Here is a 27,906-nt window from a genome sequence, read left to right as displayed (position 1 = left end):
TGCTTCCTCTTTGTCCTGCAGAGGAATCCATATTTAACCAAAGTACCTCAGTGTGTGCATTTAAATCTGCAGCAGTATTCCTGTTTTTAACCCCAGCCTGCTTTAGTTTTGTTGGGAGACGGTACATACGTCTTATGTCACGTCACAGTTATCATGATCATTACAGGGTCCCTGTTTGTTGTCCATCTGTGTGCAGCAGAGTTTCCTGCCATCGCAGATTGTCTGATCTTTACCAACTATGTTAAAGCCAAGACAGCATCACTCAGAGAGAGGATAAATCCTGACAGAGTGGTGCTGCTGCAGACAAGAGGATGACATCTAAATGTAGTCAGACCAGTGTGTATCTGAAGACACAGGTTATGATCAACTTCAGGGATGATATAATTTTTACACTGAACAATGTGATGAAATCGCCCTGCGATGGACTGGTGGGCTGTCCAGGGTGTACCCTGCCTCTCACCCAAGGACTGCTGGGATAGGCTCCAGCTTCCCCGCGACCCTTAATTGGATTAAGCGGTTCGGATAATAAATGAATGAATGTGATTAAATCTGATGGCGTTCTGAACATTTCATGTAGATACACATGTTCAGTTCCAAATTAAAATAAAATGTTATTTTTAGAAGTGAGGTTTTAATTAGCTGCATACTTGTTATATTTTATTGTTGCAAGTTTTTTTGTATTTAATAACACAGTAAATAAGGCTTTTTTTTGTACATGTTGGACTTTTTTGTTGTTTTTATCTCTGTGACACATTTTGTTGGCAAAATACTTCCTGTTTGGCATCTTCATCATAAAACCATGTTGCAAGGTCTGAAACTTTAGCAACAAGTCAGATTGTAAGTCTTGTAAATAGATTTATCTCAGGGTCAGGGTCTGGCATTCTGATCTCTTTTAACATTAAAAACTTGCATTGGTTCATCTGTGCTATACTGGTTTCTGTCAGTGTGCTCTGCCGTGCAAATCTTGAATCTAAAAACTGACCAAAACAAAAAATATATATATTTGATTAATTAGCAGCTGTTTAAGAACATAGTTCAGTGTGAAGTCAAATGCAGATCCAATGGACACAAGAGGAGACAAACATTCCAGGTGGCGAGTTAAACAGCCTGCGTCTCTGATGGAATAGAGTTGCATTAGTGCTTATAAAATGTGCAGCTTACCCATCAGTACTGAAAAGTCTCTCATGGTGTTATAACATCAGCTCCCAGCCAGAAAAAAACATCTGCATCCATCCCAACAGCGTGGCTTCACAAGAGAAGCAAGAAATCTTTACAGCAAAGCCCCCAGACTGCAGCTTGTTTGGGACAACATTGTTACAACAACTGGTCTCCTCACCTCATTTTTGGGCGGTTTATTAAAAGAAGAGACGATGCTGCTCATGAGATAATAAAATGTCTCACTTTCAATTTCAGATGTTATTTCTGTTCTTTTGGGAATAAAATATGTTGATGAGATTTGCAACTCATAGCATTCTGTTTTTATTTGGGAAGTGAGTTTGTGATTATAATTTTTTTTTTTTTTTTTTTTTTTTTTTTAATAATGAACTTTCGTATTTAAAAAGAAATACTCGATCAGAGGAACTGCACTCATGTTTTGTTTTTTGTCTTCACAGAAGTGCAGGGGCTGAAGTGACATTAGTGTGGTCTACCCTGTGGGGAAATCCCAAGCTTTATTTGTTGTTAGATGGGTATTACCTAACATAAATGAGCCTACATTTATAGGCTCATTTATATATTTATAAACTACTTTATCAATACATTTTTATCTAAATGTTCAGTTTGTTTTGTGACTAAACTGTTTACTCAGTTTACTTTCAGGCTGCCCTCCTTTCTACCTAACATGGTGGCATATGTACATTTGTCAACAAGGATTTCTACGTTTTTGACAACATTTAAAGTAAAAAAAAATAAATATAGCCTATAGCACAAAAAGTTTCTTAAAAAACAAGTTACCTCCCAGAAGACAGCAACTGAAACTAAAAGCTCCCCCTCACTGTGTGGGAGTGTTGTGGGTCTTAGTGGACTTTCTTGGTTCATGAAGGGGAATAAAAAACTACTACCTCTGTGGGTTTTTTTTGCAACTCATATGACGCGCTTTTGGCATGATGGAAAGTTTGATATTTTTCCTATAGATCACATAAACAGAGACTTTGTTTCAGCTTTTTAAAAACTTTCAACTTCGTTTACATTTGCCCCCCTCCGCTTTGTCATACAAGATATTATGTTATTTATTCATTGACTTATTTAGATGATAAACCATTTTAATTGAAGTCTAGATCATCATCGTGTTCAGATCGACAGAAGAGATTAAATATCTGATCGTGGGTGTGTTTTGTGGTTTTCTTTAAGCAGCCTACAAGTGTTTTCATCACCACGGTGACGGTAAGTCCCTGGCTGAAGCAGAATTAGCTGAACACTGACTCATCTCACAGTTTCATGTTGTCTCGTAAACAAGGCTGGATTATAATATGTGCATTATGGGCGTAGGCCCAGGGGCCCATGCCCACTTGGGGCCCAGGCAGGGAAAAACCAGCAGTTTGGACATAAAACAAAATGTATATAAAAGCCAGATAGTTCCACCACAGTGTCTAGTGTGCTGCTACTGGTCTCACTGGCTGAGAGATGTTAGAAATGTTATTTCAAAGTGTATTTTTCACAATGTTTTGTTGGGGAAGGGGGCCCCTAGAACACTCTGGGTCCAGGGGACATGTGCACCTTTAATCCGGCCCTGCTCGTGAAGAGTTCATATGATTTAATTGACATCAAATAGTGTAAAGGCGGCGGATTAGCGCGCGCTCCCAGCGCTCTGAAGAGCGCGCGCGCTCGCGGCATTTAAATCTGTTGATCCGCTGCGTCACTACTACACATTTGTCACGGGCGCGAGCTGAGTTTACATTCAGGGCACGGAATGAAAACAACACTGAGAGCCTGTCAGTCTGTCTCTTAACTTCCAAACACGCAGGCATCGGAGGGGACGGGATAATGGCGTCTGTGAGCGTGGTGGGAAGGCAGCCGGGTCCGCACAGACTGGACCCGGACCAGCAAATCCTGCTCCTCAAATTGTCCAGCAGCAAGAATAAAATCACTCTGCCGATGAAGACTTCGTGGGATGAGAAGATGCCCGTGAGAAGCGGCGGGTTGATCCCAGCTGGGGGATCGGCGGTCGGAGGAGGGGTGATGCCCGCTGAAGGATGCGGATCCCAGGTGGGCTTTGATGCGCCACGTAGCCCGAACCAGGACGGGAAGGAGAGCGGCGTCGGGGTCACCGCCGGGACACGAGACGGTCAAACTGGGCGCATCACCACCGGCAGCACCGTCAGCTGTGACTCAAACCGCAACGCATGCAGCCGGAGGGGGGGCTCGCTTAAGGAGGCTCGGGTCGATGCAAGCGGGTCGGCTGTGAACAAGCAGAGAAGATCGTACAAGCAAAGACGCAACTCCAGGCATGGAGACAGCGTCCGTCAGAGCGTCTCCTCCGCGGCTGCGCTCCCAGGAGCGCGCGGCGGTCTTCCGCTGGAGCGGCTCACGCAGGGCAGGACCGGAGTCGTGAAGCTCGCCCGCACCGAACCGCACCGCAGGGAGGCCTGGTCCATCTTTTCTCCAGAGATGGACCCCAGGGTGAGGACTGAGAGGGGTGAAGGACACCGCTTTGAGAGCAGGCCTATGAAGCAGGACTGGTGTGACGCGTGCAGCCGACAGATCACCGCGCAGGTCCTCAAATGTCAAAGTAAGTAAATAGAAGAAAAAAATAAGCTGTGATGTGCAGTAATATTACATCCAGGCATCAAATTTAGCTTCATTACAGCATAAATTAGACTGTTTTCCTCATTAATTGGTGTAAACAATGCTTTCAAGGTCTGTTGTTTTTGCACACAACTGGATTACTGGTGTGAAGGGCACCCAAAGCAGGGTGCCAAACTCTTCTAATTAAAAATGGTGCAAGAGTCTGTGAGAGAGAGCCAGCATGGCATGGAGGATGGCATTTTCAATCATTTTTCTCCAGACACAGACAAAATCCTTCCATAGAAAGTCCATTATCTTGCTTTTCCAGCTTTGCCTCCCAGAGTTCCCAGTCTGTGAAGTACAACCAAGAGGGAGAGATAGAGGGATTCACAGAGCTGGAATGGTAGAGAAGATCAGAGAGAAGAAATATGCTTGATGGAGTGGAATATGAAGTTAGAAAATGTGCTTTACTTGAGGAAGCAACTTCATTTTTTAATTTATTGTGAATTAAATGGTTGATATAAGCGTGCAGATGCTTACTGAGTGTATTCACCTTTATAAGTAAGGAAAATATCTGCTTTTATTAGCTTAAATGTCTTTCTGGGTAACAGATTTCTTCAACGTAAAGATGTTGCTGACCACTCTCACCCTTCCAAGACAAAGAAAGTTTCAGCCAACCCAGTTCGACCAGGCAGCATGTGAACGTGTTTCATCCAGCCATGTTGACACATAACACACACTCAGTTCAACCTGAAGAACCTTTATTAGCCTCTCTGTGCACGTATGGACCATGCTGGATGTGTGTGTGTGTGTGTGTGTGTGTGTGTAATGGGTGTGTGTGAGTGCTGAGTTGGCATTGTGTCAGCAGCACTGCGATGGGGAGGCTGCGGCTGCAGGGCAGCGTGGGATAAAGCCGATGAAGGGAGGGACGAAGGTGATTACGAGAAGAGATGAAGAAGCAAGAGGAAATGGAGCGAAGGGTGAGGAGTCGCTGAGGAGAGTCAAAGCTCTGAGAGCAGTTTGCAGTGAAAACGCCTGCATTAGTGAGGGACGGAGGAGAAAGAACACAAGTTTGTCCAGCACTGCAGAGCTGTCTGATTTAGTGTGTTATCAGCAGGAGCTCAGTGGAGCGAGAGCAGAGCTTACTGAAGCAACCGTTCACACACACATACCCAGAGAGACATGCACACACACACACAGTTGCTTTCCACCCAGAAGTTCACTACTGGTTCCTCTTCTCCTTTTCCTTCTGTCATCCTGTTGTGGATCAAACTAATTAGTTGCTGCCAGAAGCACTCCCTCTGCTGTCCTCCCACATAGCATCAGAGGTGAGCGTGGTGCAGTCACGAGGGTCACCAGGCTACACAAAGTTAGTCATTTCAAGGTATTTTTAGGGGAATGAGAAATGCAATAAGAAAAACGTCTAAAATAGAAACAGCAGACGTGCATGCATACTCATCTTTCAGCTCTACACCCAGCAAATGACAGGGAATGCGAGGGGGAGGAGGACTTGTGAGCGTAAACAAGCGTCGCATACGTCTTTGTTTCCTTGCTTTGCTCTGTCTGCGTTTCTTTAATTTATCACCCTGACTCAATCTGTGTTTGGTTTCTTCCACATGAAGCCTATAGAAACTGCAATGCAGTTGGGACAGTTGTGGCCTTGCCCTGCAGAGGAATCTGCCAGTCTTAACCTCAACTCCCAGCCTCGTCGTCTGCTGCTCTGTTGTTGCACAGTCCTCTGACTCCACTGTTTGCTTTCATCTGTTTGTGCTTTTTTTTTTTTTTTTCCTCCCCTCCTCATTTTTGTATTTATTACTCGTCTTGGGAACACATTGGAGCCTTGTATATGGTGCGTCTTTCCCTCTCCACATCCACACAGACTCACAGCTGTTTAAGCAACGTGTGATAACTAACTGGAGCTGAGCATAAGATAATAAGATCCTTTGTAACAGATGGAAAAGTTTAGACATATATAAGGTTTGTAAGTCTACTGCACAAGTGTTTTTATGTGCAAAAGTCCAAACATATTGTCTGTACACTTAGAATGAAAGACATATGCTGGATAATATATTGCATTTTAATGCAAGACAACATAAAAAGTGTCCAGTAAAGTGTGTAGAAGGTATAAAAAAAAAAACTTTACAATGTGTTAGGGGTCCATCAATTTTTTGAAATGTTAAAAAGAAATGGGAACAGGAAGGTTGGGAGTAAACAAGAAGATTGGCAGTCTCCTTAATCTGAGCTCTGAGTGTCTCCAGTCCAGGATTATACAGTATCCCAGGAGTGGTGTTGTTGAGATTACAGACAGACAGTCAGATGTCAGATTAATATTTAATTAAATGCTTTCAGGGACTCATGCTGTTGTGGCACCACTACTATAAGTGACTGGATTTGGTGGCTTTGTCTCCCCAATCTCTGCTAAACAACGAGACTCGTACCCCTATTAAATGGTTGCCATTTTAATCTCACGTGAGCAGCATTAACCCCTGGGTTAAACATCGGAGCCGATGAGGATTTCATGTATTTAAAGTGTCCGTGCCTTAAACAAGACACTGTGAGGATTTGGTAACATGTCCTTAAATCAACTGTTGATTAAATGTTACTTTTACATGGTTACTGAGCATCCAGAGGCCTTGCAGAGACCAGGTTGGAAGCCTCTTTTGCCATCAGAATTTACTTAATTCTTCATGGCATAGATTTAATAAGGTGTTGGAAACATTCCTTAGAGATTTTGCTCCATGTTGACATGAAGCATCACACAGTTGCTGCACATCCATGATGAGAATCTCATTCTGCCAAATCATCAGATTGAGATCTGGTGACTGTGGAGGTCATTGGAGTACAGGAAACTCGTTTCCATTTTCAAGAAACCAGTTTGAGATAATGTGAGCTTTGTGACATGATGCTTCATCCTGCTGGAAGCATCCACCAGAAGAGATGGACATGGTCAGAAGTGATACTCAGGTAGGCTGTGGTGTTTAACCCTCTGGTTAAATCGTCCCTGGCATCGTCGGTGATGTCAGGGAAACATGTTGTGTTTAATCGAGCATAGCTTTCGAACTATAAAAGATAGAAACTTACTTTTTCCCCCCTCTTAATCGGGAGACTCCGGGCTTTCAGACGGTAGTTCCGGCATCACTGTAGACCATTCATAGGTGATACAGTGTTGTGTCAAAATAGGTGTTCCAATCAGAGCCGATGATGCCTCAGGAAACGCCTCCAAACAGTGTCAATCACTCTGCATCGGCGTCATTAGCAGTCGGATAGCTGCCTTCTGTATTTACAAGGCCGATAAATTATGAAAACAACAGCTTTTACGCACCCATACCATGCGTAATTGCTCAAGCAAACATTTGCATTACTCAAGTAGTTTATTTCAACATAAACGACACGACAGTGTCGTAACAGATGTATAACTTGGTAACAGATACAGTGTGTGCAGCTGACAGTGACTTTGGAAAGCTGCGGTGCTTCAGTCCCCTTCAGTACCGTTAGTCATGCTTCGAAATTATAATACTCTTTATTTCAAGCAAAGGAGCCTCATTTACATAGCAGTTTATGATATTTCAATTAAAAAAAAAAAACAAAAAAAAAAAAACAAGGTATAGGACATTATGGGGCATTGAAAGGTGGTGTTTATTAACATTTAAACTAAAAATAGTCAGGCGAGGTTTATTTATCTAAAATACCCTTGGTCCCCAGAGGGTTAAACCATGCTCAAAGAGTAAATAGTCAAAGGGGCCCAAAATATGCCAGGAAAATTCCCCTCACACCATGTCTCAGCCTGAACCATTAAAACAAGGCAGGATGGATCCATTCTTTCATATGGTTTCCCCCAGTTTCCATTAGCTTTAACTCTGAATTTCCCCTCGGGGATGAATAAAGTATCTTTGATTTGATTGATTTGATTAACCTTATTGTTGCCTCTTATTCTGACTATTCTCTATAAAGCTCACACCTGTTTGTGTGTGAGCATCCCAGTAGATCAGCAGTTTCTGAAATACTCTCACTAATAACCATGCCACATCCAAAGTCACTAAACTCCTCATTTTGATGCTCAGTTTGAACTTCAGCAAGTCATCTTGAGCGTGGCCACATGACTAAATGCAAAGCCGAATTGGGCATTATGGGCACAGGCCCAGGGTCCCACGTCCACTTGGGACCAATGTGGGGCCCATGTACATAAAATGTATATAAAAGCCAGATAGTTGCACCACAGTGTCTTGAGTATTGCTACTGGTACCACTGGCTGAGAGATGTTAGAAATGTTGTTTCACATTGTATCATTCACATTTTTCACAATGTTGTGGTGGGGATTGGGGCCCCTGGAACACTCTGGGCCCAGGGCCCTGTGCACTTTTAATCTGGCCCTGACTATATGACATGAGTTGCTGCCATCGTCAGCTATTTGTGCTAGCAAGCAGATCAACAGATCAGTCAAGTAAAGCGGTTGGTGAGTGTGTGTTTGACCCTTTTCTAGTTTGTTTTTTTTTTTTTTTTACCATCATCCATTTGTTTAATGAACTGTTCATGAACAAATGCTGGCTGTAAATCTTACATTTCAAGTGTTGAATGCAACTCGCTCAATGACTTGTGAGTTCATTTTCACCTGACTCGATGGATTTATTTGATAATATCTCATAGTGGAGATGTTTTCAGAGTTTGTTTGTTACAAAGTGTCCCTGCATGCATGGGTTTTTATCCTCCGGTTCGCTGTGTGTCCATCAGTTTGTCTGTGTAGCTCAAAGCCTTTTAAAACACCATCTCACAACAAGATTAAGCTCTCCTAAAATACTGCCTGCACCACCTCAGAAACATCTGTCTCTGAATTTGTTCTCCATACGAGCACACACACTCCTGTGCGGCAGGTTACCCTCTTTTCTCTACACACCCTGACATTCCTCATGTCTCTTTAGGGAACATGAGAATAATTTTCTTAAACTCCATCACCTCCTGGTCCTACCTCCTCTCCTGGTCTTACACAGTGCCGGCCTTGTCTTCCAAACCCTCTCGGTCATTTCACATTTGTCCTACCAAAACACCTTTCACAGTGGAAGAATAAAACGTGGGAGGAGTGTTGTGTGGCTTATAATCTTCATGTCCCAGCGTAATGCTGCTGCCACTCAGTCAGACATGCGATGGAACTACAATGAAACAGACTTCAGGCTGAGCATTCATTCAGAGTTCATGTCTTAAGTAAAATCTTTTATAGAATAGCTCTATTATACTGTCTTTTCTCACAATGTGGCTACGGTGAATGAAGAGCATGTGGATAAGGTCTTTTTGAGTTTTGTTGACAAAGACCTGCATGTTTTTAGCTCCTTGCTGTGCATCTCTGCTGTATGTGCGACAGAGCAGCGTGGATTTTCAGCCAGGCTATATTTAGGTTGCCCTTGGTGGATACTGATCGGAGGACTGCAGAGCCAGAGATGGTCACAACAGAAAAGATACTCTTAGGGGCGTGTTTGCATAGAAAAGGCTTGTCTGGAGATGTCAGAAGAGAGAGAGAGAGAGAGAGAGAGAGAGAGAGAGAAGAAAGGCCACATTACACCACAACCAATCTGCAAAAAGAGACAAACAACATCAAAGTGAAAACTCACTTCTGATGCCATTGCTTGTGATTATGTCATTCGCCTGTGAGCGAAACTGATGGGCACATCCTGCTCCCCCAAATTCTTCCGCTATGGAAGTAGGACAGGAGAAGAACTCCCCAAAGCTGTCCATCTCCATTTCACACTGCATATTCATTCCCATGGTACTGCGCGTCATCCCAACCCACACACACACAAACACCCAGACAATCTCGAGGTGATGTGTGCACTTCACACTGACTAGATGTCACTGTTAAGGGGTAAGAACAGCTGACTCACTTCCCCTCAAACATGCTGTGGAGTTTTACAGCAAGGAGGCAGAAAAGGGGAGAAAGGACGCAGCGTCAGTCGTACCTGCAGTGCTTTGTGATGCGTTTGCTCTTGTGTGAAAAGATGCAGGAAGTCAGCCTCTGGGGGAGAAGAGAGGAGGAAGAATTGTGCAGCTAGAAAACAAAAAGAGGAGAGATAGAAGCGGAGAAGCTGAGATTTGCATTTGGGGGTGTCTGTCTCTTTAAGCTGGATGGTTGATACTGCAGAGTGTGTGGGTGCTGCAGTAGACTCGGAGAGGATGAGGGAGCAGCGCTAGCAGAGGAACAGCAGGACCATAGAGAAACAAGTCGCTCGGCACGGATTCAGGTCTCATGTCTCCACGCCGAGGTGTGAGGGGGGGGGCTTAGGTGCAGACCGGAGGAGAAAAAGTGAGAGGGAAGTCGGAAGGTGAGAGCATTGGGGAGTGTGTGAGGAGAACAGGTGGAGGGGTGGCAGAGCGTGTGGAGAGGGGGCTGTTTATTCGGAGCGTGGCACCGGTGGCAGAGTGGTTGCGCTGGGATGGCAGAGGGGGGCAGTGGGGGGGCTGGCGTTGGAGCAGCCCACAGAGAGAAAGAGGCGGCCGGCGGCAGGACAGGAGGTCCAGCGACAGCTACACGGTGCCCGCCGGATGGTGCCACCATGCTCCATCCATGGCACAGATAGCACCTCTCCACCCAGGGCAGGAGGAGGTGAAGGGGGACGCAGGGACAGCAGCAGGGTCGGGGGGGATGAAAGGAATGGGCAGGACATTTCTTGGCGAGGTGTCGTTGTGTCTGGAGGAGGTCACGGGTGAGTCGGAGGGGGAAGTCGGCAGTGCTTGCTTCGGGCAGGTGTCACGGCGACTGGGGCGGCTGCTGAAGAGGCTGCCCAAGTCCCGCTCCTGGAGTGACGGCCTGCGAATCCTCCGCCGGTCGTCCTCTAACGGATCTCTGCTTAACAACTCAGGTATGGAGAATGTGCTCTAGTAGAAAACTGGGATTCAAACACTCCAAATTGAGCTTAGAATTGCACGTTTTGGGTGGTGGACTGGGGGGGGCTCAGGCCTTTGGGGAATTAACAGAAAGATGATGAGTAGACAGGTTGAGCTGGGCTGGCCCCAAAGGCAGGCTGGAGGCCAAAATATCTGTGTATTGTGTGCATCAGTCTGCCTAACTTTGAACAGCACTGGCCCTGAAACCCCATCAGTCTTTGTCTCTCTGTCCAAACGGTTAATCCATCCCTCTGCATTTGTTTTAGAGCACATTGTGTCAAAGTGTGTAAGATTGTGTGAGTTAACTGAGAGGACAGAGGCTGCAGATCGATTGTAAATCAGAGAACAGTCCAACTAACAAATCAGATGGAAGCAGGAGCAGCTAGCCTCAGAAAGTTGCCTTTCACATAAATGCAGAGAAGAATTCACAATCTGTTCAGAAAATCCTGCACAAGTGAATTAAGATATCGACTTTCTTATTTGTAGCAGAAATATGAGCTAAGAGTGAGCCTGCTGGAGGCTGCCTGGCATTGATTTTTCCCATGTTTTCTTCAAATAAAGGCCTGGCTGATGTTTTTTTTTTTTCAGGGGGTGATGAATACATAATGTAACATTAGCACAAAGTGTGACTGGGGTGAAAAGAGGCAAGGCAGCGAAAATGTCTGGATGCTTCAGATTCATCCGTTTGTTCCTAAAGAGAGACTGACAGCTGAGTTTTCTTTTAAAAAAAATGCTGCTTCAGTTCTTCTGTGTGTGTGTGTGTGTGTGTGTGTGTGTGTGTGTGTGTGTGTGTGTGTGTGTGTGTGATTAAACATAATAAGACTGAACATGACTCAGAGAGCACTTCATCAAAAACAGCTTTGGTCCACCTGAGTGACGTCATGCTGCAGCCACTGGAGAGACAGCCTGACTGTTGGAGGCTGCTGCTGACTGTTAATGGCTATTTTTAGATGGCGTTCCCTGTAAGGAAGCCTAATTAATCCTTTTAAGAATAGTGTCCCAAACTGGATTTGTTGAGGGCAAAACTATATTTATCTTCTGCCAAAGGAAGTGTGGATGACAGCACCTGCCAGGGAGTTCTCCTTAGATGTTGCAGCAGCATCTACAAAGATAAACTGTTGCTGACATGTTACAAAGCGTTCGGGAGAATATCGTGTAACAGGAGAGGATTGTTTAACAGGTTGTGTGTGTTCTGTTTCTGTAAGGGATCATTTTGACAGTTCTTGGCATCAAACCTGGACAATATTTCAGTAGTGATGCAAAAAAACCAACCATAGAGGAACATCCCCATCTTCACACAGCGGTATCGTCTAAACGCTCGTACTTCTCAGCATGTGAAGAAAAGTCAGAGGCTCTTAAACGTGAGAAAGTAATCCCAATGATCCCATCAGCGCTGGGCTCAGACACGGTTTAGCTATTAAATTAACGCATGTAGCTTGAAAGATTTTCTCAAAGTGGAAGGGTGATCCAGGTGAAACTAAATGATGCTGAAGTTGACGATGATGATGCTAGAGTTTCCTCCCGATGACAAAAAGCTCCAGTCATGGAGTGAAACTAAGCCACTTATTTCTACCTCTTTTTTTTTTTTTTTTTACACTAAGTCCTTTAACTTCATGAAGATGCTGCACTGAATTCCTTTTGGCTGAAGCAAATAGCCATTAAAGACCATTTGGGGGAGGAAGAAGGGCTTCTGCTGAGAGCTTTTGAAAGGTTTTGCATGAATGAAACTCAGTGTGACACATTTTAATATGACTGATCGTAGTCCAGCTGTTATTAAAGGCTCATTTTTTTGAACAAAAAAAACCATAACTCAAGCTCTTCTTTTCTTAATTTCATTAATCGCTTTCAGCCACATCTCATGGCCTAATGGAGTTTGCTCAGTTGCCATGGAGATGTATCAATTGACGCCAAATGGTTTGAACTTTTTTATTCCACGGGACCATGAAGAAGCAGAACGGCCCATAAAGCTGCAAGAGCCTGTAGACTTTTTAAAAAAAATGTAATTTAATCTACATATGAGTGAATTAGTCACATAATATGACAAATCTCATGTTCTAGAAAGGATCTAAAAGATACAAAAAGAAAAAGTCTACTCCACCTGCAACCTGTAACCAGACATATGAATTAAGCTGCATTTAACCAGGAGAAATGAGGATATTTTTATTATTTGATCATGTATTTATTCAGAAATAACATTTATTGAGAACCATTATTTGTCTTTAATATGTTTACTTCCAATTATAATGTAATACTGGTTGTATATTGGTAATTAAAGTTACTCTTGAGCCTTCAAAAACCATTTTTATTTCTCTTTCTTTTGGTCTAAATAACCCCAAAGCGTTCTGCAGTGCTGTACATCTGAGCATATTTATTTGCAGTATTTGTTTAAAAAGGAATCAGAGCACAGTTGTTCCTGTTTTCCTGCTTCATTTCGGGAGAGTCTGTAGCTGCACAGATAGAGATGCTGAAAGAGAGGAAGACAGACTGATGAGTAAGATGAATGATGTCACTGTTAACGATGAAAATTATTATTGCGCAATTATACGCAGATGAAGAGGGTCAGATGTGATGTCGATGTGGGATTAAATGTGTTCAGCCTTGTCTGGTGGGTCAGTGCATGAGGTAATTATCCCAACACCATGTGTGTGTGTGTGTGTGTGTCTGTGGACGGGGGAGAGGTGGATGTGACGCAACTTCTATGAATATGGAACAGCATAATTATTTTAATTCTTAAAGTACTGAGTGATGGAAATACAGAATAAGTAGCAAAGTGTGTTTTTGTTTATAATCCACTCACAGGAGAACAAGAATAATTGCTCCAAATCAGCTGTGATGGGATCAGACTAGCTAAAGACCCCCAAAGACCCCCTAAGCTGCTTTTAACTCTGTTTTAGACCCACAGAGCTCGCTTTAGGTTCATTAGAGACTGTTAATATGCTAACTCCCATACCCCCCCCCCCCCCCCCCCCCCATATCCACACCCAGACAAGAAGTAAATACAATATACCCCCCCCCCCCCCCCATCCCTGTCTCTATCTGCTGCCATACAGACATCCTCCGTGACCTGAGAGACACTGCTAATCTGTGTCTTTACCCTCCGCTGTCTGTCACACGCCCCCACTGTCTGACAGAAAAAACAACCACCCACATCCCTTATCTTGTGATTCCCATCTCAGCCCAGTTCTGGATCGCACACAGGAACATATCAGGTTACAGTAAAAGAAGCTGAAGAACTGGAACTTTTCATTGTTTTTATTTTCGGAAGATTCTCAACGATAAAAATGACAAACAATATCCTGTTTGGGGAGCAGAGAGCTCCGTCTTTACACCATCACCCCCCCACCCCCCACCCCATTCAGCTGATGCTATTGATTTCTCCAGCACTGGAAGTTAACACAGCCACCACAAATAGATCTTTGCATGCTGCATGTCGGAGCCTTCTTCCACTGCTCTACTGAAGCGACTTTCTCCTTCTCCCTCTCTCTCTTTACGTCATCCTCCTGATTCTACGCAGTGTCATTTAAAAAGCAGCTAGACAGGAAAGACAGATGCAAGATGGAAGTCTGTTCCTACATTTCCTGCAATGGAGAGGCAACCAAGACTAGTTTACTGTCATGACACATAAAACCAGTCTTCTTTGGTGTTGAGACAACACACACACACACACACACACACACACACACACACACACACACACACACACACACACACACACACACACACACACACAGATTCTAGACATGAAAGTTTCTGTGCAGGAGGAGGTTGATGATTGTTTATGGCACAACTTCCTCGGTCTCTTGGTGTCCTGTACAGAATTTAGTCTGAATTTAGACTTTCACGTGGAGAAATAATGACATATCTTACAATGTTTGTTTCTCCGTATTTCCTGTAAGAGCAGAAACCAGGGAATCCCCCCCTGTCTTCCTTAAAATTCCCAGTGTGTTGAGACTTTTCATTTTCACAGGCCCATACACAACCTGCCATTTCCAGTCAGCTCTCAGAGCAGAGACTTAAAAAGAAACTCGCAGTTTAATGGGATTAATGCATGAAATAGGCAGAAAATGACATTTTTTGTGATTGTTTTTGGAGCAACAACCAGCATCTGGGTGATGTATTGAGCAAGGCTTATACTGCACTACATAAACATGTGATTTTACATCAAGGTGACTTTAAAATATCCTACTGTGAATCGTTCCTGAGGTTTTAAGTGTAAATGACACACATTCAAAGTGAGGTGAATACATAAAGGTTCATTCGTCTGCATCAGTGCAGTGTGTGGAATTAAAGTTAGCTCATTCTGGTAGGATATGGATATGTGGTGGTGAGTCTTATGAAGCAGGCCTGAACTCAACCCTACTTTAAAAACTCCAGCAGAAGGGAAATCAGCTTCTTATTATTTGAATTTCAGGAACTTCTCTATTTAACAACCTGTAAAAATGTACTTTCCAGCGAACAGACAAAGGAAAGCCCCGCAGGTTCCAACAAACTGCAGAAGAGGAGGTCTGAATTTGTAGCCAACCACTGTCAGTCACCAGAAAAAAGAGAGAAGTGATGCAAACGACTCACACCGTCCTGATATACTTTCTCTTTCATTCCTGTTTGCTTTCTTTCAGCAGGCCTGCGTAACCTTCAGAGCCCCCCTGGTTTCTGGATCACCTTGATCATTAACACTCACTCATACAGATAGTTCTGCATGTTAAGGAACTAACCGACTGAACCTATTCACACCTGCAATAAGTACACACAGACACACTGTTCTTAAGTGATGTAAAAAGCTTGAGTCATGTGAATTTCAGATCAAACAGCTGAACTTTAACCACTAAGAGCTGAATCTCTGCTGTATAATCACACCAATACTTGTGTGAATATTTGGTCCAAAATGCTGAAATGCCTTTTTTTTTTCCCCTCATGTTAGAGGCAGAGAAATCTTATCAGTGTGGGAATATTCTGAAAACAACAACAGCGGAACCTGCTGACAGAGCTGTATCATATAGGTGTGAACCTCAGAAAGATGCTCAGTCTGAGTTTAAAGCTGTTAGAATGACACATTGATGTAAATGTGACCAGACAAAGAGGCAAAGACAGTCCGAGGTCCACGTTGAGGATGGAGGGAGTAAATTAAGGAAAGCGTAGGACAGGAAAGGAGTTTCTCTTTTCCTTTCCCATGTGTGCTTCCTTTCTTTCTGTCTCTCTGAAATGACCTCTAAGCTGCCACGAGGCTTTATCCCATATCTGAACTCTTCCCTTTCCTCCTGTCAGCCAGGCAGTGCCGCCTTTCCTTCTCACCCCATCTCTGCCAATCGTTCTGTCCTCCAATAAGGAAAGTGCTCTTCATATGGTCTGCCCTCTTTTTGTTGACGTCTGTTTTCTTTCCCGTAGCCCAGCCTTTCTCCTTCACTCTCTTTAAAAAGAAGAACAAAACAAAGCCTTTGTTGTTCCCACAACAAACTATTTGTTTAAATGTGAGGTTGGAATTTAATAGAAAACTTACGTTCCACTCCTGACCTAACAGAAGCATAGCTCCTCTGTTTCATCAGTGGTCATCTGCTTGTTACTATGGTGACAGTGCTGATGCTGAGCACAAGAGACACAATGGTGCTCCTCTCTGCAGACTAATGTCACTGGACAGGCTCAGCTGTTTACTCAGCAGTGGCTACCATGACATTTAGTAATAATAATAATAATCTAAAAAAAAAAAGAGTCAGTCTTGTTCATTTATACACCATGCAGAAGCTGCCCATCTTGACGAGGAGTTTCCCCTTGACCGCATATTTTTTTGTGCATTTTGAAGAGTTGCTTTAACGTGCGTCGTGTCACCATCTGAGACGTGACTGTGTATCTCAGTGGAAAAGCCAGTGACCACAACAAAGTCTGAGAGGCAAAAAAATGCCGCAGCTTACATATGTGGAACTAGCTGGCAAAGAAAAGAACAACGGAGAATTATTTTGGGAAGTTTTAGGGGAAGTTCTATTTATTTCTGGCTCAGTAGCCAATGAGAGTTGAGCAGCTACTTTTAACTAGCCTTGAATCCTTCCTTGGAGCCAATGCAGTGTTTAATCACTTCAAATTTTTTTTAATTATTAGTATAAGTTCATTATATAAGGCTGTTTTATTTGTACCAGAAGGCGCTTAAGCTGAAATTCCCCTTTGAAGTGTTAAATTGGCTCCATCAACAAGTACATTTAATTAAGGGACTTGATTCAAATACATATTTAAAGTCTGGGATGTTTGCCTCATAACCTCTCATTTTTATTATTATTTTTTCCTGTTTGTGTCTAATCTGATTCACTTCATACACAGTGGAGTATGAGTCATGCTTTGCTGATACTCAATAATTTGCATACATTATGACATTATGCGTGTGAGTCTGACTGTAGCCACTAGATGGAGCCATTTCTCTGTTTTCCAAAAAAAAACAAAAAAAAAAAAACAAACTAAATCAGCCACCTTCTTTATTTCTAACTTTCCTTTTTACAGGTGATTAATCATTATCGGATGCCATTTCTTTAAAAAAAAACAAAAACAAAAAAAAACCCCAAAACATCACATTAAGTAAAGGTGACATTACTGCATCACTGCTCCTCACTCACTGGTTGACTTCTGTGCTCATCAGACTGCAGCTACACCTGTCACCTGGAGTGTGAGAGTCGTGTCCAGCTTGACTGCAACCAGAGGGACAGAGAGCCACCAGAACCCCCATCTCCCCAAAGCCACAGCTCCTCCACAGCTCCTCTCCACAAAGTGAGTAAAAATAACCTTTGATTAGGGGAAGTAAAACTAAAGAAGAGGGTGGGGTGCACTCCAAATGCCATTTCATGTGTTTTTTTCAAATAGGAAACAGAAGAACAAACACTTTTCCTTTTTTGCACATTTTTGTGTGTGAATGAGTGAAGTGTTCATGACTCAGGACTGGATAATAGTAGAGCTCGTTCTGCTCGTTCATCTCTCCTGGCCTACACGTTTACGTAACCATCAACTTTCACAACACACTATCTTTTTGTGATAGCGTTATTATTTTTAATCTGTTATGAGTTTTTGGTCTCATAGTATTCTCAGGACAGAATATACGTCACAATAACATCCACCTGCATCCATCTCCTCCAACTTTTATGCCCACTCTCTAGCCTTCCCCGCATCTCTCTCCTGCATTACGACTTTGTTTCATTCAGTCAGTCTTTCTGTCTTCACTTCCTCATGTCTAGTCAAATGGAGCCAAACCAATTAGGTTAATCACTGTTCTCTACAGGGACATCAGTCATGGCAGAGCTGTGGTAGTTTAATTTGTTCTCTTGTTTTGCTTCCTCACAACGAGGTCGGGACTTAAAAACACAAATAAAGACAAAATGTCTAAATTTTAAGCTAATCTTCTGATTTATAACTTCATACTGTGTTTAAACCACAGGGTCGCACAGTAAAGACACAGCAGTCGAGTAAAAATCAACCACACAATACCTCAGTCATTCTTTACATGCTTGTACATTAGAGATGAGTAAGTGAGTCTGCATACTGTAAGCGGCTTCCCAGCCACAGCCACCCGTGCAATGTTGTCCACACATTCACACAGATACACATATCATGTACAAGAGAAAGCTGGATAACCACATGAGCCTGCGGCCACATGTTGGCAGCTTCGCTGTGTCCCAAGCCAGATTAGACTAAATTAGACCCCTGGTAGTGTGCCATTACTACGCTCACAGAGACCACGAGCAAATACAGTCAAATTACACATTTATTCTGCTCTAGAGTACTTAAGAATAAGAGAAAGTGGAGTCAGCTTTATCAATACTTTTTTCTACTCATGCAGCAGCTCTTAGTATGGTCACTAAAACCAAACCAGGCTGTTACCAGGCTGCTCATTCATTTAATGATCCATCCATCCATCCATCTTCTGCCGCTTACCCGGGGTCGGGTCACGGGGGCAGCAGCCTAAGCAGGGAAGCCCAGACTTCCCTCTCCCCAGCCACATTTGCCTACTCTGCAGAGGGATCCCAAGGCGTTCCCAGACCAGCCGAGAGAAATAATCCCTCCAGCATGTCCTGGGTCTTCCCCGGGGTCTCCCCCCAGAGGGACGTGCCTGGAACACGTCATCAGGGAGGTCCAGGAGGCATCCTGACCAGATGCCCGAGCCACCTCAACTGGTTCCTCTCGATACGGAGGAGCAGCGGCTCTACTCTGATCCCCTCCTGGATGACCGAGCTCCTCACCCTATCTCTAAGGGAGAGCCCGGCCACCCTGTGGAGGAAACTCATTTCAGCCGCCTGTATACGAGATCTGGTTCTTTCGGTCACGACCCACAGCTCATGACCACAGATGAGGGTTGGAACGTAGATCGACTGGTAAATCGAGAGCTTCGCCTTCTGGTTAAGCTCCTTTTTCACCACGACAGACCAGCGCAGAGTCCGCATTACTGCAGACGCCGCACCGATGTCTGCATTGAATAAGGGAAGAGTCAAAATACTCACACTGAACATTGCTACAGTGGCAACATGGACATTTTCTGTAAAGCAACATTTCTTTCAGCTTAATTTTTCACTAGATGAATCGAAATGATTCAAACATTTATGTGAAGTTGTTCAGAATGCTGTAAAAATATTCATGAGAAAATGTCTGTAGCTGCAGCGCTTGTTAGGTCAGAATTACGCGAGTGTTGATGATATCTGTCTTAGAGACTAAAGCTGCTCTCTGTGCGTACTGTGGTTTGGTTCATAGAAGGCTCTACAGCAGCACTGCAGACTAGAGGAAAGATGACAGTTTATTTCCTGCAGTCCCCTTTCTCCCTTATAGCTGTGGCTCTGTGTGTGTGTGTGTGTGTGTGTGTGTGTGTGTGTGTGTTTGTGTGTGGTTGTGTTTTTACCCTCCTGCTGTTACTTATTGTATGCCTCAGCAAAAATTGATCCCCTTTCGGCTCAACATGCACAGACGCTCCCACAGCCGTGCTTGCATCCAGCGCGCTCATCAGAGTTTATCGACCTGAAGCCATAAGGAATGTCCGCTCACTGTCCATGTGTGTGTGTGTGTGTGTGTGTGTGTGTGTTTGTAGCATCCCACTCCCCCTGCTTGCTGTCTTCCCCCCATGGTGATTACTCTGGTAGAAGCAAGGAGCAGTGCTGAAAGCAATCACCCTTGATCTGACCTAAACCTCACAGGCATCCTACAAAAGGGTGACACAGTGTTGCCGCACGCCACAGCGGACAGCCTATACTCTGTCTGAGCGGACAATAAAATCACATTATAGCAAGTGGAGAAAGATGCACATATGTGCAATCAATACCAGGACTTACAGGGCTTTAGCTGCTTTCTGACAAGGTGGGTCGTTGCCACAGCCTGCGGTCAGTGTAAGGTTAGAGGTCATTGTAACCTCCTCTGGGGAGAGAATCAATCACTATTTTCCTAATTTCATTTTAAGCAACATAAGCCCTTCTTTTATGTTGCAGATGGATGTTACTCCATCTGACTCTGACTGGTTTTGTTGCTGACAGTTCTGCCTTTATTGTGGATTGATCCTACATAAAAACACCATTTATGGTGGCTATGCCGGTTTCTAATTAACCGTGGGCGTGCTGCAGCCAAATATGAGCAGAGGAGCCATCTTTCCTAGCCTTTCTGCCACTTCCTGTCTCTGCCGTTTTGACGTACGCAACTCAAGAGCTCTGAGGCTTCAGATCTCTCCCTTATCAGCGTTTCTCTTTCTGTTTACCCATGCCTCTCCCTCTCTCTTGTGTTTGTCTTCTGCGAGAGGAAGTGGCCACGCTCTGCAGGGTGCAGTTTCTTGCAGGAAGAGAGAGAGAGAGAGAGAGAGAGACAGAGAGAGAGAGAGAGAAGGTAGAAGGGGGAGGGTGCTTGCAGCATGATAGCACACTCAACCACAGATGGCTGAGCGAGGCTGTGAGAGACTCAGGGAGGAAAGCGAGTGAAAAGACGGGCAGGGAGGAGAGGAGAGTGGGAAAGAGAGGAGCGTGAGTGGGAGGAATCAGTCTCCGGTGGTATTGCCAAAGCAACGGACAGAAGAGGAGAACGTGTTGTTGCTGCTGCCAGGAAATCTTCTGCTGCTGCTGCTTACTCTTGACTCCAGCCTCGGATGGATGCTTATACAAATAAACGCCGGCTTAACTGAGCTGTTTCTGCAACCAGGACATGAACTGAACTGTCATTCGTCCGTTCGTGGCATCTCACAGCAGGACCCAAGCAGGATGTGGTATTTCATGCATGTCTATTAGTGTGTGTGGGTATAACAGGTGCTCTCAGGTGAGCAGAGTAAACTTGAAACCGACTTGTAAACTGACTCCTTGCTGGTGAGTGCGTGTGGAGTCTCAAACTGTGTGTTATATGTTAAGCTGCAGAGGGCCAGGTACTGTATAGCCTGATTGTGACACGAGCATCAGAGCATTTTCTCATACACGCAAACCCGTCAGGAGGAAGTGACACGTCTGTGCTCGCTCTCATATTTCCTGGTCCCCTCTCCCGTGGCACCAATAGTGCCGATTCGGACCCGAGTTCACCTGTCTGGATGGGACTTGGAGCTCTGTGGATGCAACAGCAGAGGAGTGCCGACTTTGTCCAGATGAGAAAAGGCCATTTAGATGCCTGAGGATTCTGACTGTGGCTGAGTGTCACTTCAGCCTGTGTGTTTCGAGACAATCCATCACTTCCTCAAGCGTCCCTGCTCCGGTGCTGCTCTGGTGCCAGAAGCCGTTCTTGCCGAAGCTCTCCATGACTGTCAGCACAGTACTGACCCCCTCCATGACCAGCAGTAACAGCATGAGCAGCGGGTACTGCAGCCTGGATGACGAGAGCGAGGATTTCACCTTCTTCACCGCCAAGACCTCATTCTTCCGGAGGCCCAAGCATGCAGCGAAGGTACTGAATCTGGAAAGGAACATTAGCAACTTAGAGAAAAAGTTGAAATTGATAAAAAAAATTATAGTTGTTTCATATTTGCCTTTTATAAGAAAGAAAGATGCACTTTTGAAGCAGAAGTCAGGAGAGGAAGTGGTGCTGTTGTTGAAGCAGGCCTGTAGGTGTGTGTGTGTGTGTGTGTGTGTGTGTGTGTGTATGAAAGTGTGGGACGAGGTTACTGTCATACATCTGCGTTGTGTAACAGCGATCTGCCGGCTTGATGCTTCAGGCGGCCCGTCAGACGTTGTGTGGAGACTGAAGGCCTGCTGCTTGCTGTGTGGCTTCATCTCCTCAACACAACCTGCGGAGATGGTTTGTTTGCTCCGTTTCAGCAGAGATGTTAATGATCCATAATGGCTTCCTCTCTACAATGAGTGGGAGAGGTTTCTGTCGACACAAAGCTCACACTTTTGCATTAGAGCATGCGCGTGTACATGCGTGCGTGCGTGTGTGTGCAGAAGATAGCAACTATACTTACCGGTACTTTTTTTTAGTTACCATAGCAACTCATGGTTTTGTTGGCACTCTTTACACTTCCTGAGATTTTGCTTTGCTCTGCTCAGCGTTCAGTCGTTTCACACATAATTTGGTGAATTGACACCGCATACACAGCGCTGCTGTGGCTTCATTTGTTCCATGAGTTTAATAACAGGAAGGAGAAATAATTAAAGAGCAGAACCTTAAGAAGTCCAAATAGGCTGCTGCATAAATGTCAAACATGCTCAGGCCTTCTCTTGCTGTCCCTGTCCCCTGTTGGTGTCTGACTTGGAGAAGGTATAATCTCTGAATAATTGACCAGCTGTGTTGTCAGGATACAGAGTTAGGGTGGCTGCCATGCTGACACAGAAGGGTATTGAGGTTAGTTTGTCTGGCTTGCCAGCCTGGAAGCTGGCATGAAGACTTCTTATTCTGCCACCTTTCAGACGGACAGAAATTGTGTGAAATATTATATGGCTTCACATCCTAAAGTGGAATTGAATTGAAGCACTAAAAGTAGCTCTACAGTGTATCATCACAGTGTAAAGTGCTCCGTTTTTCCCTGTGTTTGAATATGAAGAAGAAGTATGTAAAGTTCTTCTGTGCCGTTTTAGACGTAAACATAGTTTTTAAACCTCCTACGCATGTATGGGCACACACACACAATAATTATTTCCAGAGCTGAACCTTTTGCTCCAGATTAGCCAGCTAGCTAGCTGTAATGCATGCATGCGTGTAGTTCTGTTTAGCGGGTGGGGGGGGGGAGCAATGCAAATGAATGAGCTGCATCTCTGCCAGCTATTGCATGCATCTTTGCATGCATGTGTTTGCTACGCTCGCTCGCTGCTGGTGCTCAAGTATGTGGGTGGGAGCTTAATGCAGGTTGCAGAGACCTGTACAGAATCATGGTGTGTGTGAATGTGTGTATCGTGATGAAATGTGGAACAAAAACCAGGTTATTGTGACATAAATCATACAGTTTAAGGTGAATAGGACAGTTTTGGTTTTTTTTCTAATTTTTTTCACTATTTGATGCAACCGACACTCTTTTGAAGACACTTTTATTGCACAGTTTTTCTTTGCTGTAAGGATTGGGAGAATTATACAATTAGGAGGCCTTTGCTTTATAGTAGTATGAAAGAAAAAGATTAAAAACAATAATCTACAACACCTTCATGAACCTGCCAGGCCAGTTTAGCGAAACGTTTAATTTTACTAATCCTGTTTTTCTTGGTGCTTGAAGACTTTTTACACTCATCTGAAAGGATTCCTCAGTCTTCTGGAGTCCTGGTTTCCTATTCAATACCCAAGTATAGACCAAATATCTAAGTACCATGACTTGGCTGAGAATCTGCACAATTAATGTTCGAGTAAATTCTCAGAAGTGATAGAAAGACGCCTTTGAGTGTGTGTGTGTGTTGAACGTGCTTGCGTGGACTGACAGCGACGACACACAGCCCGTCTCCGAGCTGTGAAACAGAATCTGCAAGCGTGTTCTCGATTGTCTCCTCTTCAACACTTGACCCATTAAAGATGCTGCCTGAACTCACACTGTGTGTTTTAGACATAAGTTATGTAAATTACGTTAAATTCTAGCTTTTCCTTTTTTTTTTTTTTGCAAAGCTCAAACACATACTGTGTACCCCATGAAAAAAGGTGTTAAGATGATATAAACAGACATGTTTGGAGCATGATTTACAACTCAGTGCTTTGCGGTGACATTTCAAGCAGTCATATGACCTCTGTTGTCTGATCTCATCAGGCTGAGAGCATCAACAATTACTCATGTCACCCTGAGTTTGTTTCTGCATCTGCATGGCATGTGTGTTTATGTGTGTGTGATGCTTATGTAACAGTCAAATACCATCTAGCACATTTAAGCTACCTGACATCTGTTGGGATAACAGCGATCAACATGATAATATGGCGTACGTCTGTCTGACACCTGCAGCGTTGTTGTTTCCACCAGACACAACATCACCTATGCATTTCCTGAATGGCCAGAAGCGCGAGTTTTAGCTGTGAAATGCACCTTTAGAGCAGATTTATTTGTGCATTGCCTGTCTCATCAGGTGTTATGTTAGGTGCTACACTCCTCACAGTGACTGGTTGGTGAAAATAAAGAGACGGAACATCATGAAGACAACAAGAGATGGTCCCAAATGTATGAAAACAGGTAGATTTCAACAAAAGCTCATTGTTAACAGGTGTTTATTTAGAAAAAAGAGATTAAAGATGCTTTTGCATATTTTATGGCATGCAGACTAATTCAAGCCAGCACAATGAGACATTTCATGTTTTTCCTGCCTTCATAAGAAGTTTTTCCCCGCTAGTTGTGTGTTTTCCTGTCACATTTCTCCCCTCTTCTGCGTCTTCTCGGCAGTTTGCTCCACCGTGACCTGCTTCAGCCAGGACTTTTTGGGTTGTCAGGGGCAAAAAACTGCACCATTGTCCCCCTCTATTGTTGTCCAATAACTCTCGCTGGTATGCAGAAAGGGAGGGCATGGTACTGCCTCTGATACATTTAGAAACTCTCATACAAACGCAGGAATTCCTGAGAGGTTCTTTTCACTTTGTTGCTTTCAAATGGGAGGAATTGGAGAAACAACTTAACTCCAACATACCCTTCAGATTCCTTTCCCGGCTCTGGATTACACAACTCTAGCTCTGCAGAGTTTCATTAAATGTAAGGCATTTGTTTACCTGATATGCATGAGAATAGCTCAGTAAACTGTTTTTCACAGTATCACCTTCTTCTTGGTTTAGTTCTCTCAACATGTCTCATGATGTTGGGCCTATAGCTGCATTTGGGTCATGGTTATCCATATTTTTACTATTCCCACTCACTTATGGACACATATTTCCAAAAATGAGCCTTGGATTTAATTTGTTATGATATCATCACCTCTTTTTCTCATTGCTAACCAGGAACCTGAATAGTGTTGAGCATCATCAGAAGGATGCCTCAGTTCAGATACATGAACCCATTCACCCCGCGTCTGTCCTGTAAGAAATAATGACCTCATCACACAAGCTGAGGACTTCTCTTCAGAAAGATCCACTTGCCACATTTGCTCTTCCTCACACAATCCCTTTCTGTCCCAGAAAATGCAAACGAACTGTAGATGAGAGGGGGAAAAAAACTATTGTGAGATAGAGAGGATGCATCCCACTGTACTAAAAATAACCCAGTCAAACTCTGTGTTGCTAAGGCTGGCTCAGCAGCCTCTCTTTCATCATTCCTCACCCCTTACTTGCCTCTTTTCACTGCCTCCCCCTCCTCCTCTTCCTCCTTTCATGGTTTTATTCCCACTCTCTCGGTCTCTGTGTCAGAGAAATGAATGAGAGAGGGGCGATGCTGTCAATATTCCTGTGCTGTGATGCTGACTGTGTTATTAGCTCCATTCACAACGTTTCTTCGTTCACAGTACTGAGGAGGAAGAGGTGGTTTAGTGTGGATGAGAATCCCTATTAGACACAGACGCAAAGGCAAAGATGGAGGACATGGAGAGCACATTTAGCCCCCAGTGTGAAGCTGTTTAGCTGTATTTTTTTAACCAGACATGGTGTGACATGGTGTGTGCAAGTTGCTTTGTGCAGTGTATAAAAAGTAGTGCAGGGTGGAAGTTTCCTTTCCTGATTCTGGTATCTCTCTTCATAAACTTGAGCTGAGACACATGGATGATTGAGCGTTGAAAGGACAGGGTCAAGTGGCACCATCTGCTGGTTCACATGAAGCTCTCACATGACTTCATGGCTGATGTTTTTTTTTTTATTGTTTTTGTACCTTTTAGCAGACTGAGACAAAAGAGGAAGAGGAGGGAGGAACTAAAGACCTGTCAGAGGAAGAAGTGCGGACCAGGATAGAGGAGTACAACGCTCAGGTCTCTGAAAATGGCATGAACCTGGTGAGTTTTTAAACAATCTGCCAGTAAGCTGATCTCGCCATAGGCTGAAAATAGGGAAACACCTCACGTGGTGCAGTACTGAGGTAATCTGCTGGTTGCCTGGCAACTTCACAGTGATAACTAAACTCCAAGAAGAGACCGCCTCCATACAGATCTTAGTTCCTATTTTGCACTTTGGGTTTTGCACAAATTACACAAATGGAATCGGATATATTAAATAAAAAGATTAAAAGGTGCTGAAATGTAGATTTTGTTTCTTTTGGAAAGTCTTTTCATTTCATGCAGAGGTAACCATCTTCTGTCTGGAGCTTCATATCTGTACAGTGAGATGCTTTAAACATCTTTCTTATTTATTTTACACCAAATACAAGCAGTGAGGAATATTTTTTACTAATTATCTAATAAGATGAAGTTTGGCAGTTTATGAAGCCATTTATGGACCCATAAAAAGATCTTCTTCTGTCCTTTTCCTTTCGAATTAATGATGCAAGCCTCTCTGTTCCTTGTCTTTCTCTGTCTGATGTGCTTCAGGCTGCAGACGGTTCTTACACAGGTTTCATCAAAGTCCATCTGCGGCTCAGTCGGCCAGTAACAGTCCCTGCCGTGGAGGAGCAGGGCTCGGAAGGAGTGTGCAGGCTGACGGGCGGCCGCAGCCGATCAGCGTCAGAAGAGGAAGAAACAGACTGCGGGCGAATCGAGAAGAGAACCTCCTTCTATTTACCAAGTGACTCTGTGAAGCAGCTCCACATCAGCTCTCTAACAACCACCCAAGAGGTCATTCAGGGCTTGCTGAAAAAGTTCATGGTGTTGGACAATCCCCGAAAGTTTGCGCTGTACAGGCAGACCCACCGCGATGGGCAGGGTGAGAATGACACACCGAGGTGCTGAAAGGCCAACCATGCACCAAACATTTCTAATGATTCCTTTTTGCCTTTGTGCAGATTTGTTCCAGAAGCTTCCTCTGTCTGAACGTCCTCTTTTCCTGAGGCTGCTCGCAGGACCCGACGTGGAGCAGCTCACCTTTGTCCTTAAAGAAAATGAGACCGGAGAGGTTGAGGTGAGAGAGCATAGAAACATACACAAAGATCCAAACACACACAAGTAGGGTGGCCAGATGTTACGCTTTGTGTGAGATAGTCCTGCATTTTTATTACTTTTCACACGTCCCTCAAAACGCAGCGCTGTCCCGTTACGACCAGTCTTCACTTTTGTGAAGGAAAAAAAAAACAAACAAAAAAACCAAACAAACTGGGTTTTACTAATTGTGTGTGGCAAAATATTTGATGGCTGTCACATCACACCGCCTGCTGATTTGAGTTACACTCATGTCACTCAAACTAGTAGGCGGGACTTAATGCACATCTAGGATGCACCGGTGCTCCCACTAACACCGATTGATCATGGTGGACAGGGAGACGACCGCAGCTTTCCCTGTCTTTCAACAAAGACTGGGAAAGCTTATATTCCTGGGTTAAACCTGTTCGAGGACACTGTGAGAGGGTTTGTCAAAGTCATTTTTCCGTGTCACACGGCGGAGAATATGACGTGAAACGGCACAAAAATCCGAGTCACAAAAAACGCGCTACTCAGAGGGAGGCTTATAATAACACATTTGTTATGTTTGGTTAGTAATTTTTTTTACCAAAGAGCAGAATAGAAAGTTTTTTTTTTTTTAAAAATGGCAGAGTGGAATCTCACATTGTCCCACTTTTTCAGTCTTTTCCCCACATTTGGTGAGTGAAGATCTGGTCACCCTACACACAAGTTGTTGTGTTTACATGTTTATATGGAAATCGACTAAATAATGAGGAATTTGCTGGGATATCTAATAAAAAATGCTCCTGTTTTTCCACAGTGGCATGCATTCTCTGTCCCCGAACTTCAAAACTTCCTCGCCATCCTGGAGAAAGAGGAGACGGAGCGTATACGTACAGTGCAGCAAAAATACGCTGTTTACCGACAGAAACTACAGCAAGCCCTCCAAAATCATGACCCCTGACCCCCTCACCCAGGGATGTCCAAAGTCGGC

The 27,906-nt window shown here is 44.0% G+C and overlaps 1 protein-coding gene across 1 annotated transcript; it reads left to right on the top strand.

Annotated features, from left to right (window-relative positions):
• Positions 1–2,982: 2,982 nt before the first annotated feature.
• Positions 2,983–27,876, top strand: rassf5 (Ras association domain family member 5; the record flags this gene model as incomplete). Its single annotated transcript, XM_079242140.1, has 6 exons — positions 2,983–3,727; positions 17,210–17,337; positions 25,764–25,877; positions 26,409–26,739; positions 26,819–26,934; positions 27,733–27,876. 6 exons carry the CDS (start codon positions 2,983–2,985, stop codon positions 27,874–27,876), a joined length of 1,578 nt encoding a protein of 525 aa, XP_079098266.1.
• Between the last annotated feature and the right edge of the window lie 30 nt (positions 27,877–27,906).

The sequence above is a fragment of the Telmatherina bonti genome, assembly GCF_933228915.1.
Source record: "Telmatherina bonti genome assembly, chromosome: 6".
Taxonomy (NCBI): Eukaryota; Metazoa; Chordata; class Actinopteri; order Atheriniformes; family Telmatherinidae; genus Telmatherina; species Telmatherina bonti.
The sequence above is the reverse complement of the archived record's forward strand: the minus strand, read 5'-3'. Positions and strand labels throughout refer to the sequence as shown.